Source organism: Lissotriton vulgaris, chromosome 12 (assembly GCF_964263255.1).
Source record: "Lissotriton vulgaris chromosome 12, aLisVul1.2, whole genome shotgun sequence".
Lineage (NCBI taxonomy): Eukaryota > Metazoa > Chordata > Amphibia > Caudata > Salamandridae > Lissotriton > Lissotriton vulgaris.
Genome location: NC_141700.1, coordinates 679,821,837 through 679,846,113, shown reverse-complemented (window position 1 = coordinate 679,846,113; position 24,277 = coordinate 679,821,837). Strand labels below are relative to the sequence as shown.

At 41.2% G+C, this 24,277-nt stretch overlaps 1 protein-coding gene across 1 annotated transcript in view; it reads left to right on the top strand.

Moving 5' to 3' along the window:
* LOC147677998 (DNA topoisomerase I, mitochondrial-like) overlaps positions 1 to 24,277 on the top strand; it is a 1,183,590-nt gene that overhangs the window by 700,573 nt on the left and 458,740 nt on the right. The window contains exons 17-18 of the mRNA XM_086945880.1: positions 14,576 to 14,698; positions 20,492 to 20,679. Of these exons, the coding sequence (XP_086802006.1) occupies positions 14,576 to 14,698; positions 20,492 to 20,679 (311 nt within the window). The remainder of the gene's footprint in view (positions 1 to 14,575; positions 14,699 to 20,491; positions 20,680 to 24,277) is intronic.

Here is a 24,277-nt window from a genome sequence, read left to right as displayed (position 1 = left end):
AAACTGGTAAAAATATAAAGAAATGTTTAAATACATTTCTCTACCTATCACTGCTTTAATAACATTTTAATATGTAGTGAACAACCATAAAACCTACTACTTACCTTTATCTAACACTGTAACCCTGCCGCAGTGAAATGCAGAATACAGCCAAATACTGCTAAAAACTGATCATATGACCAGAGGCATATGCTAAAAGTTCACAAATAATGCAAGATATAGTCATAAATATTGATGTCTTTATGTCATGGTTTATTTTCAGTCATGTTGCCTCTTCTTTTTTTAGCCTTCTTTTTTTAGCCAACATGTGTTTCATCGTCTTGGGGTATATCTGTATGACTTCCTCAGGGTTGTCTGGCTAAACAATTGTTCAAAGCCTTTCCTCTACTTACGGTTGAAAATCCAACCAAGAGTATCCTGTTCACAGTCCCAACCAATACCAAGTATTTTTTTTATACACCAACAGTACGAACTCATCTGTCTGCTTCTATATTAACTTCAGTGTGAAAAATCCTTTTCAAAATTGGGAAAGTCCTTACCTGGTAGCATTCCAAAATTTGCCTGAGTTTGTGTGCTCCATTCTGGCGTTTTGTTCTGATAAAAAATGCATGGCTGCCTTTTACCTTTGGTAAACACAACCATTAGACAATCACAATCTGACTTCTCCTCTGCTTTTATAGAAGTGTACTGTGGCACGATATATAACTTTAACACTACTCACACAATTCAGACATACTACAAAGAAATTACCATTCACACCTCACAACGTAGCTTGGCACGCGCAGCCAAGCCTATCTCCAAGGCACAAGTGTTCAGTATGTGCAACCACACTCACAGCAACGCACTGGTGACACCACAAATGGACTCTACACGAGTTTGATAAAACGAGTATAAACTTTATATAAAAAGATATACAATCAGACCACACATTACAAATTACATATACTAAAGGGTAATATTCGTTCCGGCTGGCTGGTAGGTTTGAATCCCAACCACCGCTTTCAACATGCTATGCTGGTTGTAATGCTAGAATCACACATGTTGCAATGGAGAAACAATAGTGCACTCTGATACGATACACTTCTGTGCTGGGCAAAGGAGAAATAATACAATGTGTAAAGAAACACCCGGGTACCTTGCAATGGGAGAAATAATGCAATGTGTACCGCTACAATCATGTACTGTGGAATGAAGGAATAATGCAATGCATCACACCAAATCATGTACTTTGCAATGAAGGAAAAAATGCAATGCGGGCCGCTACAATCCTGTACTTTGCAATGGAGAAATGATGCAACGCGTAGCTCTACAATTGTGTACTTTGTTATGCAGAAATAATGTCAGGTGTCACAAGACAGTCTGGCAGTTTGTTAGCAGCAATATTGGCAATGTGTATTACGACAATCAGCCTCTAAGATAACAGTTGCTCCCCACACGTATCAACAATGACAAAGTACAGCTTCTCACTCAGGCCCCAGTACTGCCACTCCTTGGGTCAGTACGGGCCCCAATCTGAGCCAAAGCAAAGGTTCTCGTTGCCAGAAGAAATAAGGCCGAGAGAGTGTCCCTCCGAGCCCGCAATCCGCCTAGGTAGTGATCCACGTTACCTGGGGGTGTGACCCCACTCTCCTCTCCTCCTTCAGTGAACCTACTGGACGTATCACAGACTGGATTTCGTCCCATGCATGGGACAGAAACCGCATTTTTGGCTGTGACAAAAGGTGCTAGAATGATTGCGGACCAAGGCGGTACTGCGGCCATTATTCTACTAGACCTCAGTGCTGCCTTCGACACCGTAAATCACGACATCCTTATACAGAGGATCTCAGATCTAGGAATTAGCTCCAGGGCAAAGACCTGGATTCAATCATTTCTGTCAGACCGATCCTTCCGAGTTTGTGAGGGTAATGTTACATCGCCCAGCAAACCACTCGGCTGTGGGGTTCCTCAGGGCTCCTCCCTGAGCCCCACACTGTTTAATATATACATGCGCCCCCTTGCGGAGATCATCCGCCCTTTTGGTGTTCAAACCAGATCATATGCTGATGACACCCAGCTGGTGGTAACGCTGAATCACCCCTCAACCCAGCCAAGTGATCTAAGGGGATGCATGGAAGCAGTCTGCGCCTGGATGACCCAGTCATATCTAAAGTTAAATGGGGACAAGACGGAGCTAATGATATTAGGTAATTCTCCGTCAAAATTCATCGACTCCATTTGGCCATCCTCACTGGGCTTTGCCCCCGAACCTAAAGATACCATTAAAAGCCTGAGAATCTGGATGGATAAAACACTTACATTCAACTACCAGGCAGTAAAATTATCTGCTACCTGCCTGGGTATCCTCAGGCTCATCCATAAAATTCTTCTGCTCCTCCCTCTCAAGGCAAAACAGATTATGATCCAGGGCCTAATTCTCTCTTGGCTGGATTTTGGGAACGCCCTCTACCTGGGAGCCCCCCAATCAACCCTAAAAAAACTCCAGGTAATTCAAAACTGCACTGCCCGCACCCTCCTGTGCATCCCTCGTTGCGAATCCGTGAAAACTGAAGTAAAAGATCTCCACTGGCTACCTAATTAAGGAAAGAATCTAGTTTAAAAGCTTGTGCATTGCCCATCGCGCTTTCTGGAGGAAAGGAGCAGTTCTAAATCACACCCTGATCAATCCATACAACCCCACCAGGCAGCTTAGGGCGACGCACGCTTTCCGAGCAAGCAACCCCAGGATCCAAAGAGCAGGGTGCGGAGGCCGAACCTTCTCTGTGAATTCGGCCAGACTTTGGAACTCCCTTCCCGTCTCCCTCCGCCCTGAGCCCAATCTTCTCCCTTTCTGGAAAAAATTGAAAACTCTCCTGTTCAGCAGATAAATACAGTCTCTTTCCTCATACACACCTGTTAATCATTAGCGCTAGGACGCCTGCGGGTAGCTATCGTGCTCAATAAAAACTCAATTCAATTCAACTGGGCCTTCCGAGCAGAACTTTCTCAATGGGCCTCAGTGGCTCCTCCTGGCAGCTCAGCTCCTCCAGGGCTGCCGGTCCAGGCTGCAACTGTTAGGAAGGTATCAGGCGGCCGCGGGGCACACGTTCCCCATGCCTCTGAGATTACTTTACTCCGGCTACACGTTCACCACAGCACCCTCTGGGTCTCCTCTGGCACGAAGCCACACACACACGTCGCTGATGGGACTTCATGTCGACTCCGAGTGCACGTTCACCAGGCACTCCTTCCTGTAGTCTCAGTTGGCACCAAGACACGCACACTGCGCTGCAGAAACTTACTTTCTTCCGGTGCACACGATGATCAGCCGATCACCTCCACAGTCCCAGGTTGCACCAAAGCACGCACACTGCTTCTCTGAGACTTACTCCAACTCTGGTGCCTCGATATCCAGGTGCTCTTCACCAATGCCTTCGGCCGCACCATGACACGCTCACCGTGTCTGAGCCTCACTTCTCCGGTGCACTCGATGACTAGGCGCTCTTCACAAGTGCCTCCCTTGCACCCCAAGACGCTCTCTGCGCGTCCGAGACTCACTTCACTTCCAATGCACACGTCGACCAGGCGCTACTCACCAACGCCTCCTATGCACCACGACACGCACCCTGCGCGTCCGAGACTCACTTCACCTTTGATGCACACGTTGACCAGGCAATCTTCACCAACACCTGCGGAGCACCAGGACACGCACCCTGTGCATCAGTCTCACTTCACCTCCGATGCACATGCTGACCAGGCGCTCTTCACCAATGCCTCCTGTGCACATCGACACACACCCAGCGCGTCCGAGTCTCACTTCTCCTCCGTGTGTCCAAGACCACAGGACATATCTTCCAAGGGTCTCAAGCTTCCACAACACGCGCCCACCCCGTCGCTTGAAACTTCTCCAGAAACTTTTATGGTTCTGAGTTTCCAAACAGGAAGCCAGCTCACCTCGACCCTTGGGGTTATAAGACACAGCACAAAGCATAGTCTTCTTCAAGCAGGGGGACCCAGTCCCAACAGCCTCTTCCCTTTGTTAAAACAGCAAATTGTAGACCAGCCCTAGATCATGAAGCAAGGGTTGGTCCTTCCCAGCAGTCTCGTCAGGTATTCCTTCCTTATCAGAGGTTCCTCTTGACCATAAAATGGGTCCAAGCCTTTTCAATCTCAATCCATTTCTGTTCCAACGTTCAGGGGCCTCAGCTCTCCTAGTTATACCCCTTAATGTCTTTGAAGTTCATTGTGCTCAGGGCTACCTAACCCCTGCCTAAATCAGTTCTGGGTGTCCCCCTCCCAGTGTCACCATTCTCCCTTTGATACTGGGGGTCTGGGTCCTTAATCACTCAGTAGGAGATGGGTCAATTGGTTTATACCAACAGCCCAGGCCTTTCCACCTCCCCGGCTTCTCCTTCCCCTACTCTCCAGATGCATGGCAGCCTGGTGCCATCTCAACCCCTCCCTGGGTCAAGACCTCTCGCAGCTCCTCTCACCTCTCAGGTCCAGTCAATCCACATTCAGCAGAGCCACACAGAAATGCTTACAGCACAAAACTCAGACACTTTCTTAAAGAGTGGTTTCTGAACACACAGTGACAAAACAACCTTCATAGAAGGATGTTTAATGACACTGTGAGTTCATACATACTAAACTTCACCTCTCCATTTTAAACCTGTGGGAAACTAGGCTAACTAACACAATACCCAGCCTCCCCATTCTGTCCTATGGGCAAGATGGCCTTTCACCAGTGAAAAACGGAATGGAGTGTTTTTCACTGTCAGGACATAACACACACCTCAGTATATGTCCTGCCTTTCACTTGCACTGTACCCTGCCCAGGGGTTACCCTGGACCTGCCAGAGGGGTGCCCACTGTGTACTCGAAAGGGAAAGTAAGGCTTGGCAAGTGGTGCACTTGTCAGGGCAACATGCTAACTTGACAAACTGTGGGCAGGCCCTACACTGGCAAGCCTGAATTCCCTTCTCCGCTCACCTTTGCCTTACTAGCCCTGGCGCACACAGTGCTCATTACTAGGGACTTTACTAGTAAGGCAAACATACCAATCATGGCCAACCAATTATCATTACACTTTACACAGGAAACACTTGTACTTTGACACCAATCAGCAGTGGTAAGTACCCAAAGCATCTAAATTGGCAACTCTAAATCAGGAAAAAGGTCTAGGGGAAAGCAAAAAGTTTGGGGAACTTTAGCCAAAAAGGCCAAGTCCTACATCTACCATGCACTCTTATGAGAAAATATGTAATTTTAGATGTCATGAGTCTTATTAGATTTGCTATGATTTTACATGCTGTAAGTTATATAATACGCAAGGGCATAACCAGTGCATAGATAGATGGCATGTTAATACAGTGGGGTGACTGATGTGAGAAGAATGTGTACGGAGTTATGCAACGCATATTAAATTGAAAGTTCTACATAAATTCAAAATGTAAGTTCCATCTAGTGGTGCATACATCCAGAATGTAAGATTTATTTTAACTTTTATTTCTCCTGTTTGCCTAGTTTAGGTTGGGTTTGTATATAAAGAATACATTGTTTCCCGAACCATAACTTAGTTTTAACCTTTGTTTTTTTTTCATTAAAAGTGTCTGTGTGTGTGTGTATATATATTTATGTGTGTGTGTATATATGTGTGTGTGTATATATAAATATAGATATATGTATGTATATATATATATATGTATGTATATATATATATATATATATATATATATATATATATATGTGTATATATGTATGTATGTGTGTGTATATATATGTATGTATGTATGTATATGTATGTATGTAGCACAAATCCTCGAACCTCCATGCTAGCAGCGCGGCGAAAGAAGAAAGCAGACCCCACGTTTTACAGGCAGGATGATATTTTTATTTGAGACCCTTCAAGTGACGCGTTTCGAGTATGTTGTACTCTTGTTCACACACCGTTGAAACAGTCCGCCTTCCATATATGTATGTATATAGATAGGTATGCCAGCAACAACAGCGCCCAAAACAAGGGAACATTGGTTCCCACAGGCAGTACTCACCCGGTCATGCTGCATGCTGGGAGCTGTAGTCAACAACTCAAGACTGCAGCTGAGACTTTAACAAATGAAGTGGGGTCAGCTGAACACCCACCAATGGGAGTGCCGCAGGAGTTACAAAGAAGGGTGGAGCATTATCCTGGAGTTAGGATCCCCGGAGTCAACTGCAAAGCAGAGGCGGCGCAGCGGCAGTTTTCAAACTTCAACCCACTGGGGTAACACACGTTTTTTATTTTCTGCTCAATGTGACTGAAACGTATTGAAGCAATACCTACCTGCACTACAAGATCCAAGAGGCCATAGAGTTGGCCACGCCCATGGGGTGGGACTTTTGACAACTAAGTGCAACGTGGAAAACTTCCGTCCATTTCAGCAGTTAAAGCCACTGAAGAAAGGAGTGGAATTCTCCTGAAACGCGTCTGGCTGGCAATTTTATAATGAATGCTGAACTCTGTTTGCTACCTGCTTGCAAGTGTGTCACCAAATAAAGCGGATTACAGAACATGCTGCCTGCGGCCTTTTTTCATCTTGGGCTAACTTTCTATGGATATATATATATATATATATATATATATATATATATATATATATATATATATATATATATATATATATATATATATATATATATATAATAATTACCTACTGGCGGTCGCCAGTAGGTATATATAGTTAGGATTTTTTTATAGGGATTTCTGAAAATTCTATGTTGAATAACTTTGGCGTTGATAGATGGAATTGGCTGAAATTTTCAGGAAAATGGCACATTTTCTTTCTGAGCGTCCCCTGAGAGTTTGGGGGGGGGGGTCTCGTCAAGGGGGGGCCTAGAAAAAAGGGGGAATCCCAAAACGTGTTTTTAACATTGAGTTTTCCGTAGGGCGGTTGGACTCACTTTTAGCTCGAACGGCTGAATGGATTTCCACAAAACTTGGGAAAATTGTAGGGACTGGTAGCCCGATGTGCCTTTGCTATGTCTCAAGATATATGCTCCAGTGGTTTTTACGAAAATTAACTTTGAAAAATATACATTGGGCTACATTGGGCTATATATATGTTAGAGCCCAATGTAGCCCAATGTAGCCCAAAGATGGCCACCAGAGACAAAAAAAAACAAATGTAGCCCAAATATCAGCCAGATGTAGCCCAACTTTAGCCCAGTGACAGAATGTCCCAGAGTGTTCTAAAGAACAACTAGAGCGCTAACAGTCTTACTTATGACAAAAGTATGGCACACCTGAAGTCATCTTGATTGGAATAAAGTGTTAACACTTAAAACATTTAATTTGCAAAGGAACAAAATGAGGGGGTTCATTTTGCCATAGAAATTATGATTAGTGCTGAAGAAAGAAAAATTAGGGCACATTTTGAGTGACTTCTCAAATCCTCTTATATTTCATTTAAAAAATTCTGATATCCAGTCTCCCAAGATGGCCACCAGAAACAAAAGAGCCCAAATGTAGCCCAAATATCAGCCAGTAGTAGCCCAACTATAGCCCAATGACAGAATGTCCCAGAGTGTTCTAAAGAACATCTAGAACGCGAACAGTCTTACTTATGACAAAAGTATGGCACACCTGAAGTCATCTTGATTGGAATAAAGTGGTAACACCTAATACATTTAATTTGAAAAGGAAAAAAATGAGGGGTTTCATTCTGCCATAGAAATGTTGTGTGTATATATATATATATATATATATGTGACCAAGAGCCAGTGCGCTCGAAACGCGTCTTCTTTGTGCCCAATAAAGAAAACCTGTAAGCATACCCGGCTGGTGTGGCTTGTCATTCCTTCGCTTTGAGGGAAGTTCGAGTGAATATATATATATATATATATATATATATATATATATATATATATATATATATATATATGTATATATATATGTATATATATATATATATAATATCCTACTGGCGGTTGCCAGTAGGTATATATAGTTAGGATTTTTTTTAATAGGGATTTCAGAAAATTCTATGTTGAATAACTTTGGCGTTGATGGACGGAATTGGCTGAAATTTTCAGGAAAATGGCACATTTTGTTTCTGAGCGTCCCCTGACAGTTTGGGGGGGTTTCGTCAAGCGGGGGGCCGAGAAAAAAGGGGGGTCCCAAAACGTGTTTTTAACATTGTTTTCCATAGGGCGGTTGGACTCACTTTTAGCTCGAACGGCTGAATGGATTTCTATGAAACTTGGCAAAATTGTAGAGACTGTTTGCCTGATGTGCCTTTGCTAGGTATCAAGATATGTGCTCCAGTGGATTTTGAGAAATTAACGTTCAAAAAAATATATATATCTGTGACAGCGTCCTGGTCCACAAGGACAGAAATGAACCCCCGGGAAGGCCAATAGTATCTGCAAATGGTAGCCTTCTTGAAAACACGTTTCTTTCTCCTTATGTTTTAAATCTTCCCTCCTACTGCAGAGACAGTACTGACTTCATTTCCAAGATTGAGGGTATCAGATGGGAGGACAGCTACTGCATGGTTACCATTGACGTGGTCTCTCTATACACGTGTATTAAACACAGTGATGGTCTCAATGCTTGTAGACACTACATGAGGGACCGGTCGATTTTCTATCTGAACCAAACAGAAATGCTTTTAGAAATGTTGGAATTTTGCCTAACTAACAATTTCTTTTTGTTTGATAACATCTGGTACAAACAACAAGTTGGGACTGCTATGGGGAGTCGTTTTGCTCCTAGTTTTGCCTGTATGCTAATGGGATGGTGGGAGGAACAGATCCTGTGGTCTGAACACAATGCTGATACAACCCGTCACATTGTGTTCTACACCAGATATATAGATGATATCTTCATGATCTGGGATGGGTCAAGAACAGACCTGAACAGATTTCTCCTAGATAACAACAGGAATGACGTGAATCTCAGATTTACTAGCAAGATAGATCCTGTGGAGATGGACTTCTTAGATGTCACAGTCAGGGTGGTGGAAGGGGAAATGGTTACAGACCTATACAGGAGACCCACCTCAGGAAATAGCATCTTGCATGCTAAAAGCCACCACCCAAACAGCTTGAAGGAAAGCATCCCATATGGCGAGATCCTAAGGGCCAGGAGAAATTGCAGCAACAATGAAAACTTTGAAAAAGCACAAGGTAACATGATCCAGAGGTTCAGAGCCAGGGGCTATTCAGAACAGACACTTATGAAAGCTAAAGACAAAGTGAAAACGAGAAACAGGGCATCACTTTTAACTAAGAAGGTTAGCAAACCTCTTGAGACTTCTGGTTCTAGCAATGTCAGGATGATAACATCATTTAATGTTGAGGCAGCTAACATACGAGGTATCCTGAAGAAACATTGGCACATAGTGAAAAGTGATCCAATAATTGGGAAATTGACTAACAGTTCACCGCAGGTTAGCTACAGAAAGGCACGTTCCCTGCAAAATATGCTGGTCAGAAGTAACTTTGAGAGCCCAGTGAAGAGCAAACAGTGGCTTAAAGAGCAAAAAGGCTTTTATAAATGTGGTAAATGCAAAGCCTGTGTAACCAGTCGCAATGTGAAATCCTATGTACTACCCACGGGAAGAACTGAGAGTATCAGTAAATTCATGAACTGTAACACCGATCACTGTGTGTATGTAATTGTGTGTCCATGCTCAAAACTCTATGTAGGCAGTACCATCTTCCCTATAAAGAAGAGGATCCTTGAGCACATGCGTGCTATCAGAAATGTTGATCTGTCCTATGCAACTGCTAGACACTGGCTTCGAGTTCATAACAGTGATGTTAACCAGTTTTCCTTTTTTGGCATTGACAGGATCCCAGCAAACCCCAGAGGGGGAAACCGTCTCAAACAACTACGTATCCTGGAATCCCGCTATATCATTCACCTGGATTCTATGAACCCCTTTGGTCTGAACGAAGATGAAGAACTGTATGTGCATATTGGCTAAGACCATATGTTGAGCCGGTATATCCATTCCTACTATGCACTAGTTCTTAAAGGATCCTGCCCCCCCTGCTACCCTGTTTTCCCTTTTCTGGTACATGTGTTTGCCTTCCCCTCCCTCACTAAACCTGCTCAGAGAGGGCTCTCTCTGACACAGGTTGGTAAACAATATCTGTACCCCCAGAATTTATGGGCGCAGAGCCTCTTTACCAATCCCAATCTGTCTGAAATGTCTGGTTCTGTATTGTGTTACGAACCTATTATATATATTGATCTGTCCCCTGTCCAAATGTGGGTACTGGTGCAAATACCAATGATTTTAATTATTCTCACACTCACACCATTGTGCTTGTTCATGTCATACCTGGCTAGGTAGGTCTTAGACAACACAGGGTTCACTTTCACTATAATCACAGGGCTGAAAGAAGTATTTCAGTTCCTCACCCTTTATTTTTGTTTTATTATTAAGTTTAGGTGGTATGTTTCTTATGTAATGTCGGGTACTCCCGTCATATCATTGAGACATTTCCTGCTCTTACCTTAGTTGGAGAGTAGGTCGGGCTGCCTGATCTGTTATGAACTACTCAGACAACCAATTTGGGGGAATATTGGCATTTTGATTTGGCCACTTGGCCGTGACGTTTAATTCTTTTATGTTGCTGAAAATGAGGCCACTTGGCCGTGATGATGTGAATTACAATGCCAGGTAAACGTAATATTACCATATTAGCCGCGAACGGTGCATACTTGAACTCGTTAGTAACCAGTTTGACATGCTTGGTTTTCTTCATTAACGATGAGACTATGTTTGCTAAATTGGCAAATAGGAATTTTACTATACACTGCATTGTGCATAAGTACAATTTACAATACAGTGACTGAATTTAATTTAATTTAATTTAAATTTCATTAATTTGCATTGTTATCCAGCAAATATGTCAAAGTATAATTTAACCTATGTATTGAAAAACGTTTGTGGTAGAGTCTGTCGTCTACCTCCATGGTAGTTCTTATTAATTGTAGTGTTTGTTAACGGAGCAGTCCTACCTTTATTTCTTGAAAAGTATGTGAAACACTTTGTGCATAAAATGGTGAACACATTTTATTTTGGTTGGCTTTGGAAGAAGACCGTTTGGTCGAAACGCGTCGCCATTAAACATCTTTAAACACAGACCCTGGAGTGCGAGTCTCTTTGTGTGGTTGCGGCGTGGATGCAAGCTGTCAGCCCTTTCGAAAATATATATATATATATAATATATATGTGACCAAGAGCCAGTGCGCTCGAAACGCGTCTTCTTTGTGCCCAATAAAGAAAACCTGTAAGCATACCCGGCTGGTGTGGCTTGTCATTCCTTCGCTTTGAGGGAAGTTCGAGTGAATATATATATATATATATATATATATATATATATATATATATATATATATATATATATATATATATATATATATATATATATATATATAATATCCTACTGGCGGTTGCCAGTAGGTATATATAGTTAGGATTTTTTTTAATAGGGATTTCAGAAAATTCTATGTTGAATAACTTTGGCGTTGATGGACGGAATTGGCTGAAATTTTCAGGAAAATGGCACATTTTGTTTCTGAGCGTCCCCTGACAGTTTGGGGGGGTTTTGTCAAGCGGGGGCCGAGAAAAAAGGGGGGTCCCAAAACGTGTTTTTAACATTGTTTTCCATAGGGCGGTTGGACTCGCTTTTAGCTCGAACGTTTGAATGGATTTCTATGAAACTTGGCAAAATTGTAGAGACTGTTTGCCTGATGTGCCTTTGCTAGGTATCAAGATATGTGCTCCAGTGGATTTTGAGAAATTAACGTTCAAAAAAATATATATATCTGTGACAGCGTCCTGGTTAGCGCCCCGGTTCGCGTACCAGACGCGTAACGGAACTTCGCGAGGAGAAGCGGATTGGCTCTCCGGTGACTGTCAACATTCTAAACAGTCCGGAGCGGCCGCCATCTTGTCTCTCGGTAGGATCGAGAGACAAGAGGTGGAAATAAACGAAGGGGGAAATGAATGAAAGGGGGCAAGGTAGACCCCTCCTGACCCCTAGGATTGATGTGGGGGCTATTAAAGGGCCCAGCGGGGCAAAAAAATAAAATAATTTTTTTTTCGATTTTTCGCCGTGGAAGCGCTACCCGGTACGCGAACCGGGTAGCTCACCGGTAGCGTAACGGGAGTCCGCCATCTTGTGTTTCGGACGAATTTAGTCACAAGATGGAGGATAAACAATGTTGGGAATGGGTATAAGGGGGCACGGGAGACATATCCTGACCCCCTAGGTTTTCTGAGGGTGGCTGAGGAGGCCCATATATGTAAAAAAAAAAGGGAAATAGTAAAATAATATTTTAGAGTGCTTTGAGGTAGGGTAGCTCTGAATAGAGCTGTTGTGTGGGTGATGTAAGTACCAACATGTAGGTACCAATGAAGAGTCTAAAATTCAATGTACACCGTCTCCTCTGTAGATATGTTGTATGTTCTAATATGGGTTATTTAAATGTAAATGTGTGGAAAAGCACTTCATGCTTTAAAGCAATTGTATTTTTGAACTGATTGTTCTTTCCTCTTAGTCCTCCTCTTTTGTTTTTTTTCCCCACACTCTTCTTCAGCATGATAGTTGATAAATTCGTTCCCTCAAAAAATTTATATACATAAAAAAATTATATTAAATACATATAAAATATATTTTTCCTTTAAAAGAAGAATACATTTTACAGCTTTTGATATTTGCCATTAAAAAACCGTTGAAATTCACTGAAAAAACAATAGGTTATAGACCATATATATATATATATATATATATATATATATATATATATTAGCATTTACAAAACCTTATTTTACTCACACAAAACCATTGAAATTCGCATATATAGTTAGTTGCACTAACTATATATCGCGCACCCGCAATCCACTGCTGATCATGTCACATATTACATCATTCATGACATGGTCAGTGACATCACTGATGACGTCACTGATGACATCTCAAATGACATCACTGATGACATCACTGATGACAACATCCAGTGACTGTATGTTTCTGTAAAGTTAAAATATGTCTTACATATTGAAGAATGAATGGATGTATAAGTGTTTTGATGAAGGATTTAGTAGGTGCATGACTGACTGTATGAGTGAGTGAATAAATGTGTCTCACTGAGTGCATGGGTTAGTGACTAAACTGTCTTAATTTGTGCATCATTATGTCTGTTGTTCTGTAAACTGCTGCATGTGTTGATCAGTAGCTATATGAGTAACTATATGGGTTATTGATTGGTTGCCCAAGTATTAGTATGGGAGACTGAGTGTGTGTGTGGGTGGCTGGGAGGTGTATGACTCTGTGCATAGATGTGTGAGCAGTTGATTCACTAGATGTATGGGTTAAAAAGTGCATGTGGAAACAGCTCTATGGGCGGTTGACTGTGTGCATGAGTGTATTGGTGAGTGAATGGATATCTCAGTGCTACATGTCAAAGTAAGTACATATGTAAAACACAGTACATGTGAGAGTTGACATATATAAATAACTGTGCATAAGAGCCAGTGAATGTGTGAGTGGCTGTATGGATCATTGTGAACTTGTTTCAGGGATTGTATAAGAGAGTAAATATGTGTTAGTATATGTTTGAATAAGTAAGGTCTGTATAACTGTATAGTTGAGGAAATGGAGGTGTGATTGATTCTGTGCATGACTGACCAGGTGTGTGAGTAACTCCATGGATGAGTGACAGTCTGTGAGTGTCTGTTTACACTGAGTGTATCTAAGGTTATATTAGTCTGAAGAGGTTCATCGTATTATCACATGAATGATGTCATCAGTGATGTGATCAGTAATGTCAAATGAGATGTCATCAGTGATGTCATCAGTGATGTCATTTGAGATGTCATCAGTGATGTCATCAGTGATGTCATCAGTGATGTCACTCACCATGTCATGAATGATGTAATATGTGACATGATCAGCAGTGGATTGCGGGTGCGCGATATATAGTTAGTGCAACTAACTATATATGCGAATTTCAATGGTTTTGTGTGAGTAAAATAAGGTTTTGTAAATGCTAATTTCTAACTATATATGGTCTATAACCTATGGTTTTTTCAGTGAATTTTCAAGGTTTTGTAAATGCTAATTCCTAACTATATATGGTCTATAACCTATGGTTTTTTCAGTGAATATATATATATATATATATATCTATATATATCTATATATATATATATATATATGTGTATGTGTGTGTGTATATGTGTGTGTGTAAGTGTGTGTGTGTATGTGTGTATGTGTGTGTATATATATATATATATGTGTATATATATATATATATATGTATGTGTATATATATATATATGTATATATGTGTGTGTGTGTATATATATATGTGTGTGTGTATATATGTTTAACTGGCAAGTTGTGAGGCACTGGACATCAAAACATATTTTGGAAAGTAGCAATAGTACTGTTACAAGATCATATGATCACACATATTAAGCGATGATTTTGTATTTCAGGTGAGAACTATAAAATTGTGTTGATGTAAATGTGCAGTTTACACAAGACCAGTCTTTAACTCTATATCGTACTGTTCTTATTCCAATGTTTATAGGAAATGACCCTTGAAGAGAAAATGATAATTGTTGATTTGGACAAATGTGATTTCACAGAAATGTTTACCTACTACAAGGGCAAGATGGAAGAAAAGAAAAATATAACCAAAGAACAAAAATTGGTGATGTATTTTAATGACTTAATTTTATGCACTATTTGCTACTGAAGTAATTTCATTTTATTGTGTTGTAATAACAGCTCTTACTATTACCTCCACATTAATAGTACTCAGTTTATCAGCCTTAGGAGACTGAAAGACTGACTTCCCTCTGCTGCATCTCAAAGCTGTGATATTCTGGTCATACAGATGTTAGCAGCAAACACTTAACTGACTTTGCCAGCCAGGAAAATTTGATTCCTTTACCATTGATTGATCCATCTATGTGATATTAAATTAAAAATGTGGAACAGTTCACATGATTCATATAAGTGAATCAACCCACAATATATTACTCCCAATACCATGGCTGATGTGCTTAATTCTTTCATTGTTGGTGATCTATGCATATTGTATACTAAAAAACGGATTTATTTCTAGACCAAAACAAGCATCTATTTCATTAGTTACTGATCTTGCTTTGGTACTGAGGAGCCACTTAGCATGATGCCTATTTAACATGAGTATATTGTTAGGGCGTGCACACCCCAGAGTGTCTCTTGCAGACATTAACAGATAACAGACTTCAGTTGTTATTTGGCTCAATTTATTATAGTCTGGATAAACTCCTGACACTATCGGTTGGGATTTGAACCTGTGATCAGAGGAGGTATGCATGTGAATTAATGGAAAATGAAAACTGAAAACCCACATTGGAGGAAACCAAATCAAGGAAAACCAGTTTTAAGAAAAGCCATTTTTAAGGAAATACAAATGAATCGAAATTTAAAGGAGGGATAATTTTAAGGAAAAGGGAAAATTAAATTAAACTCGTTTACAGTTTAGGACTAGTGAGAGCAATCTTTAGGGGCGATGAGGGGTCTTTACGTGTCAGTAAAGAGTGAAGTTCAGGCATAGAATGGGGTTGTTAGGATTCAGGGATTAGTGGAGTTCAGGGGGGGTTCAGGAATGGATATGATCGAGGGCTATTGAGAATTTTTAGGGTTCATGGATGGCCTGAGTTTTTGGCTGTTGAGAGGTTTTAAGGTTCAGTGATGGGTAGAGGTTAGGGATGGTAAAGAGGAATTGAAACTTGGTGGAGTTTAGAGTGGTGAGTGGATTTAAGGATTCAGGGATGGGGCATTTAGATGTAGAAAGGAGTTTTTAGTGTTAACGAATGGGTGGACTTTAAGGGTGAAGCAGGGCTTTAGGGTTCAGGGATACGTTGAGTGTAGGAATAGAACTGCCTTTTAGTGTCCAGGGATAGGTGTAATTTAGGGGTCAAGAATGGGTGTAGTTTTGGTGTAGGGAGTGACCTTTAGGTTTCTGGGATAAGTGGAGTCTAGGGGTAGAAATGGCTCTTAGGGTTCAGGCATGGTTGTCGTTTAGGCATGGTGCTGGGTTTTCAGGCGACAGGTATTAATGTTTAGGTGTTGTGATGTCAGGGATGGACAGTGATTGCGGGGTTGTGGAGAGTTATTGAATTTAAAGTATCCAAAGTAATTGCATGACAAAATAGAAGATTTAAATATGAAATAATGTCCCCTGACTTAAAGCACTGAAATAAATAGCGCAGACAAAACTGTCTCTGAAAGCATGCAAAATCAGAAACAAAAAATCATGGCATTCCTCTTGAAAAAGCACTGCTACAAATTCCAAACAGGACTCTGTAAACAAATACTAAAATCCAAGAAAAGCTATGCTTGCTTTACAGTACAATATCCTTCGATCTTCCTCAAGAATTACTGTGCACAAATAAGTGTCTTTCTGAGGCTCAGTAATGTCAGTTTCCCCTTCACTATCTTTGATTCTCTTTACATAATCTTTTCAAAAAATGTGCAGAAGTGTATTGATGCAATGTAGCAGGATTATACTGCAACAGTGGTAAAGCTTACTTTGGAAGACACACAAGGGTGAGCATGTGGCACATTGACTGTTCTTTAAGAAGTCATTAATCCCTGTCATGTTATGGTTCTTAAATGGTTGGCTTAATTTATCTGCATTGTGTTAGGATGCTCTGAATTCCTCTCAACAGTAATTGCAGATCATGGGTTTGGTCCCTCAGTAACGTGAATTGAGATGCTCATTGGAATGCACAGTGGGGGTGAGTTTGAACAGAGGGCCTCGCATTGAGCTGCCCCACCCAAGCTTGTTGCTCCTGCTCCCTCCTCCTTGCCATCCATTGTCCATGACCCTGCTCCCTCATTACAGCCATGTGCAGCCGTTGTTCTGCCACTGCCCTTCCTGCCTGCCCTAAACAGTTAGCTTGCTATCCCATCCACCTCCTCCCTTACCACTGTTCTATGAGTCCATGCACCAGCCCCTCCCTCCTGCCCTCATGGTCCGATGGGCTGCCACTGTGTGGTATCCTGTTCTCTTCGGTCTAGTCCTTTTTCTGTGTTCTGTACTCTGCTGCTCAGTCAGTGTAAGTGATGTCACAGAATGTTCCCGGTCTGTATGTTGGAGTGGAATTGTCAGTTGCTGTATGTGGGCTGAGCAGCAGGGATGCTGCTCCTGGTGGGGCTGATTTTCCTGCCTTCCATTTAGCTCAATGTCCCTGCCCACGCCTCTTGTCCCCCATTCCCCAATTCTATGCAGCATCATTGTTCTCCTGCTTAGCCTCTGTGCTAATCTTGTTGCCCTTACTCTCCTTCCCCCTGCCCTCCAATGTCTCTGTGTATGCCTCTGCTCCCTTATTTCTGCCCACCATAGGGCCATGCACAACAGAGAGCAGAGGGGAAAGAGGCAAGGACAGCAAGCTGACCATACAGGAGGGACAGTTGCAGCATAACCATAAAGATCAGGACGGAGGGAGGGGGCAGGGGCACGACTACGGACCAGACAACCTCTCTACACAGACACTCACTTACCCATACAACCACCCCCAGATCCACACAACCACTTATATACCCATTCACACATCCATATAACCACTTGCACATCCGCACACTAATCCATACCTCCATTCACACAGACATGTAATCTACAATACAGCCACTCACACACCAACTCACAACCGACCACTCACCCACTCACACAGCCAGTCGTTTACTCATACAGCCATTCAAACATACATTTTCTCATTTACACACCCAGTAACCCACCCATACAGCTTCTCTTGATCCTACTTATACACCCATCCAGTCACTCACATATCCGTACAGCCACTCACAAACCCACTCATAAAGGGATACACACAGTCACTCACAAAAGATGTTAGAAATCTTATCACTCAGTAGTACTGCAAGTATACTATTTTAACTTTTGTAGTACCTTCCTATATATGTTTAGCACTCATAAACCTTTCGAAAACACTCACTGGATAATGTCATCAGTAATGTCATCAGTGATGTAATTTGAGATGTCATCAATGATGTCACTGACCATGTCATGATTGATGTAATCTGTGAGGTCATAAGCAGTGAATTCCTTGGGCATACGTTATATCCATGCTCACATTTGCTTAGAATGTTTACAAATTGACTGAATGCATATATCAATGTATGTATATTTAGATGTATACACACACATACAAAGTCAGATGTACATTTTTTAAGCAACTGCTTTTCACTGAAAAGCAGCTGGAAAAAGTGTGACTGGCAAGGTGCAATGTCTGTATTTTCCAGTGTCTCCTTCTGGAACATTCAGCATCGGTGATGGCGGGGCACCTTGAGTTGAGGGCAAAGAGTGTGGGGGCACGGGCCTCCCTCTTTAGAAATCAGTTCGCATAAGTCTAGATCTCAATCACTTCTGAAATGAGCTTTAAAGCAAAGCACAGCACATATGCTGAATGAACCCTTGGTATTTCCAAATTATGCCCCATTATTATTTACGTGGAAGTCGATGGTGAAGCACCAAGAGTTTCTTGGTTTGGGTCATTGGCTAAACAGCACTAAAACTGTCTTGAGAATTTCGACTTTCTCTGGTTGAGTGAGACACTGCATATTTAAAGCACAATATTCTGTTCTGCAATTTTGATTCATGTTGTTCGTGAAATTCACCACTACCAATACCTGGTTTGTCTTTAATGTAAAGAAAGTGTAGTCATTCAAATTGTATTGTACGTGTAAATGGATAAGACATACGTTAGATAAACATTGCTTAGGAACAATTAAACAGTATTGCTTGTATCCGGACAGAACATGCCCAGCATTTATGTGGCTGCTTGTGCTTCCCCTAGGAATAACTTCCTAGCTCAATTTACTACTGCTTATGTTGTCTCTGGTCGAATTCATAGACCTGTCTGGTGTCCTAGTATCCAAGCTCCCCAGTGGACATCCACTCTGTTTCAACCTGAAAAAATAAAGGTTTGTGTTGAAGGAACTATATTAGTAATAGGGCCCACAAAATATCCCCTTAAGCATTTATTCATCATTAAACAATCTAAAGCATCCATCTGAGACTTGCTCTATTATCCTCCCTCCCACAAACACCTTGTAACTAGGAAACATCACAAACGAATGACGTGTAAACTCCCCTGCATATTTAGCCTTTAATTAAGGACCTTTCCAGACATCAGTCGTGTGCTATGTGATTTACATATATATGGTTTCAACTGGAAGCAGATTCAACATCAAGTAACATTTCAACAAAGAAACTTCAGCATCTGTCTGTCATAGAATTGATTTTGTAACTAAAGGAGCAATTAACACATTTTACCATTAACGTGATTCATTGATTGGATTGTGGAGATAAACTGTCCCAGTGAACCATTAACCTTTAATGGTGCTTGTTTGTCTTGCTTTCAGTGCATTTACAGATAACGTTGTAATCAGAAGGCGTTGTTGCTCTTTTGAGACACTGGTCCTGTTTCCCACAATGGAAGCCACTCTTCACCCTCAGTTGTGTAATCAATTACCATAATAGCTGATTGATGCAGCATCACTTCTCTTCTCAACTGGACATACCAAAGAACACTTTAACCCCTTCCATGCTGATGATGGCCCCCAGCTGTCATGCATCACAGTGCTTGTGTGCTGATGAACCCGCCCACTCTTTAAAGCGGCCGCACAGGCGCGGAATCGCGGCCGCGCCCAAGGGGTTAATTTGAGCTCTTTGGCAAACCAGGCGGTGATCATTTCCCGCTTGGACTTATGCAACTATACCTAGGTGTCCCCATAGGCAGAATGAGAATGCTGCAGAGAGTTCAGAATGCTGCAGCTCGGTTACTGCTGAACATCCCTAGGCGAGCCCCTGGGGGCTGCCCTTGTAGAACTGATCTGGCTTCCGGTGCAGGACAAAGTGAGTTTTACAGTTCTATGTTTTGCCACAGAATCTTTAATGAGAAAGGCCCTAGTTATGTATCTCCTTTAATCACCCCTTATAGACCTATTGGGAACCTTAGGTCTACGGGTACTGCTAGGCTGTCTATCTCTAAAATACAGAGAGCACAGTTCAGAGGTAGATCATTTGTCTTTTTAGAAGGAAAATTATGGCACCAACTACCATTTGATCTAAGGATGCAGCCTTCAGAAGTGCTGTTCCATAAAACTTAAAAATCCAGTTTTTCAGTGTATCCCAGGCCGATTGGTGTTGAGGCAATGGATGAGGTTTCTCAACTCTGACATTGAAGAAGAATTCTTAGCGTGGGGACACTCCATTTGGAGTAAACATGCCCTCTATGAACCGCTAATCTAAACTGCTAATCTCTTTGCATTTTAGTTTTTGTTTGTTTCATTAAAACAAACTGAGTGGAATGAATGTATGATCATGTTGAAAGAAAGTTGATCTAATGCTCGTCTTTTCCGTTTCATAAACTGTCATTCACATAGAGTGACTATTTTAAATGGTATGCTCTTCATCCTTTGTCCCCACTAGCTCAACAAAGAAGCCAATGAAAAAATTATACAGGAATTTGGATTCTGTGTTATGGACCAACATCGGGAGCGGATTGGTAACTTCAAGATAGAGCCTCCTGGCTTGTTCCGCGGACGAGGAGACCACCCAAAGCAGGGAATGCTTAAGAAGAGAATCCTCCCAGAAGACGTCATCATCAATTGTAGCAAGTAGGTGGCTTACAGTAGAAAAAATGTGCAGAGATGTATAAGAGTAGAGCAGGACCACTGCTGTGTGCAACCTGAGGTTCTCTGGATGCTGACTGAGGTGACGCTAAAATGCATAGTTCTCAGCAGGTATTATGTGTGTTTATCAAAATACCATCTATGCAACATCTCTTATGCACAATTGTTTCTATCTGCTTTCTTGATATTCCTGTCATTACCAGGGTAAATTGGAGCCGGCCCGGAGAAGGTCATGTAAGTTTATAGCAATGAGGCACTTTATTGGCATACCCAATTTTGAAGCCAAATCTAAGATGCCCTGTAGGATAGATTTTATCAAGCACAAGCAATATATTTCAAATTCCCATTTATTGAAGTGAAAAGTTGAGTATGATGAGGTTTTATTGGACTGTGCCCAGTGACCTGGATAGTAGAACCGAGAGCTTGGAAACGAGACAAATATTTTACCAAAATGAATCACTTCAAATATGCAGGGCACAGATTTGACTGTGGGCGATGGGTTTAGTCTACTCATAGCCTTGCAACATCTGTGGCAGATTCTTATCAGCCTGGTCTCAACCCTACTGAGTTCTGCACCTTTTCAACCAGGTCTGCTGGGCACTCTCATAAAAGGCTGATATATCATAGCAGATTTGATAAATGTGTAGCATTCAATCAAGTATCTTTGCTAAATTTAAATCTAAATTTAAGAATAACACGCCTCCTACATTGTGGACCTTTCAAAACAAATTACTCGAATACATGACCCATTTGCATTGTTACTCTCAGGGTTTTCAGGCACTCCTTGATTTGTGAGGGAGCCTGGGGTTTATACTGTGTTGATGGGCTTTATGGATCAGCATTACATTTTGTACTTTCACCTTCCCTTCTTCTACTTTGCAACAAACCAGTGCCAAAGAAGTTATTTATCCTATACAGTTATATATGTATGTATTGCTGTTCCTGACAGAAAGCCACTTCTCAGCTCTAAACAATCAGTTCTGGTTAGTTTAAACTACCTCTGAATCCTTGTTTTTATTTTGCTCTTCCCTTAATCTTACAAGCCATTTGTTAATAATCGTTAAATATTACTATAGAAAATACATTTGAAAGCAACTTTACACCTACTCTGTTTTACTTCTGCTGCACAAAGGGTATTTGTCCTGTGTTTTTACACAATGCAGCGTTAAAATGTGTGAGATAGAACGTTGCAGCATTTTGGGAATGATGAAATAGCTGTACGTGGCCCCAGGTGTGCTAAATATTAGTAAATCCTTTTTTTAGAAGCAGAATGTAAAGTTAGTTGGAGACCTGTGTTCACCTCAAATTGTTCATGCAAATTCACGAAACTGTTTATTAGATTACAGATAATTGCATTCAAGACCTAAGTGACTGGGTTACTTAGTACACGCAGATGGCGAGTTAAAAAAAAAATAATGTCTTTTACACCAAGGTACCCAAAATATTGTTTGGAGCTTTTGTGTTCAAACTGATAATTGTGTTTTGCATGACTGCCAGAGACTCCGGGGAAGAAATAGCTGCCGTAGCAAATTTTGCGTTTTACATCATAAAATGCACAGCAAATATTGGTCATGCTAAAAGTAATTTTTGCCTTGCACACTTGATTCTGGTTACATTCATAAAAATACAGTAGAAATCGACCCAGCATTGCGTTTATGACCGAAAAGAACTACTAATGTCAAATGTGTCGATTAACTGTCAGACCTGGAGTTTACTGCACTCCAGGGAAAGAAATGGGAAATTGATTTCTGTTTCACTTATAAAATGCAGCTCTAAGTCGACGCATTTAAAAAAAAAAAAAAAAAAAAAAAAAAAACGTGATTAATTTGAAGTATCTCTCAGGGATAAGTATTGGCATTGCTCTGAGTGAGCCAGTGCCTTAAATGTTTGAGTCCTGCAAAATAAATCAGCATTGGCAAAGCCAATATGTCTCCCTTTTAACATTTGAGTGCCAATGTAAAGATTTTGCTTTTTTATTTTACTGTTCTAAAATGGCCATTTTCTATGTTGGAAAAGCAAAACAAAAGAAAAAAGGCAAAGCAGCTGCTGGTGTGCCAAGACACGTTATGATGATTGTGCAAGAATGTGACCACACCATGGCCAATTTGGAATAGCTTAATTTCAAAATGTCCTCTGTATGCTTGCATGCGTTTGTCTCAACCTATGCGCTGTGATGCATGTGTTGGGATGCAGTGGTTTGTACTTGCCTTTTTTTCTTTACCTTTTCCGCCATGACCAATGGCTATGTTGGAATAGGCTCCTTCCACTGCTGACCCATGCTCTCTGTCCTTCTTGACCAAGGAACTGCAGCCAATAGAGGCAATCCATTTTCAGGCACTGCACCATGTCCCTCGGCCACTGCCCATTCATGGCCATTTTACCACGTCGTTTAGACCATCTTCATCTCAATTTCACTAAAGCACTGACATACTAGAATTCTCACTTTTTAAAAAGTGAGGGAAGTGCATAGGAGACCTGGCTCATGTTAATAGAACCTGAAATCAATGTTACTTAGATGTACTTGTCAAAGCGTAGCCAAAGAAATCAAAAATTATGGGGAAAAATAAATGTACCATATTTCTAACATTTTAAATAAATTGTTGGTCTATTAAAGTGTCATGTGCTGTATTGCTCTGCCTCAGGGCACTTGTTTATTTTATTTCTTTATTTAATTTATTTAGGGCACATACGCCTAAACTTCACAGCGTTAATGAGGAATAAATAAAGCAAATTTGACGGGTTATAAAAAAGTTTTCAACCGTTTGTGGAAGGGAAGTAATAAGGTTGACCGGATCTCAGCGGGGAGCTTGTCCCATTCTGTGGTACCTATGGCAGGCAAAAGATGGTGAAATTCACTCATACTCTTTAGTCCAATGTTTAAATGCTGCTCAACGGCATTACAGGCATGCAAACTTGAAATGTGCTCCGTCTATGCGTGTATGCTGAATGCGAAAGAAATTAGGACTCGTCAGATCCCCAAACAAGATGCACTGCCACTTATGTCAATGAGTCCAAAGTTTCAACCAGTTTATCACAATTTATTCCATTCTTTTAATCCAAAGATTCTCCTAATTTTTATCCAAAGCTGTTTTGCATGTTACATCCACGTTTCAACATCGTATATCAAATGTGCCAATCAAGGCTTTTTCTCAGCAGCACAAGAGGGTTGATGATCAATTATATCACAGCCACTTTAAAATGTACCCAGTGCATTTAGGGGTATTCCCTTCTTCAGGGGTAACGTAGCTTTCAACCCAACTTTCTCCCATATCTCAAAAAAAGGCTATCTTTCAATGCTCCAGTATGAATGAACCAAGGCTTACACCCTCCATATTTCGTGTGGTCCACGTAGCTGTGCAAGGACAGCTGTCACCAAATGTTTTGGTGTGAATTTACATAATATTGAGCACATAATGAAATCTTTATCATATGGACCTGGAACATGTGGGGCCCAGAAATTGAGTAGCTGAGCCATAAAGATTACAATGTAAAATTACTATGACCTTGAAGAGAATCCTCTCCTTGATGAGTAACAAGTTCAATTGGGTAAGGATAGAAGTGCTGTGGGAGCGGGATCTACCTC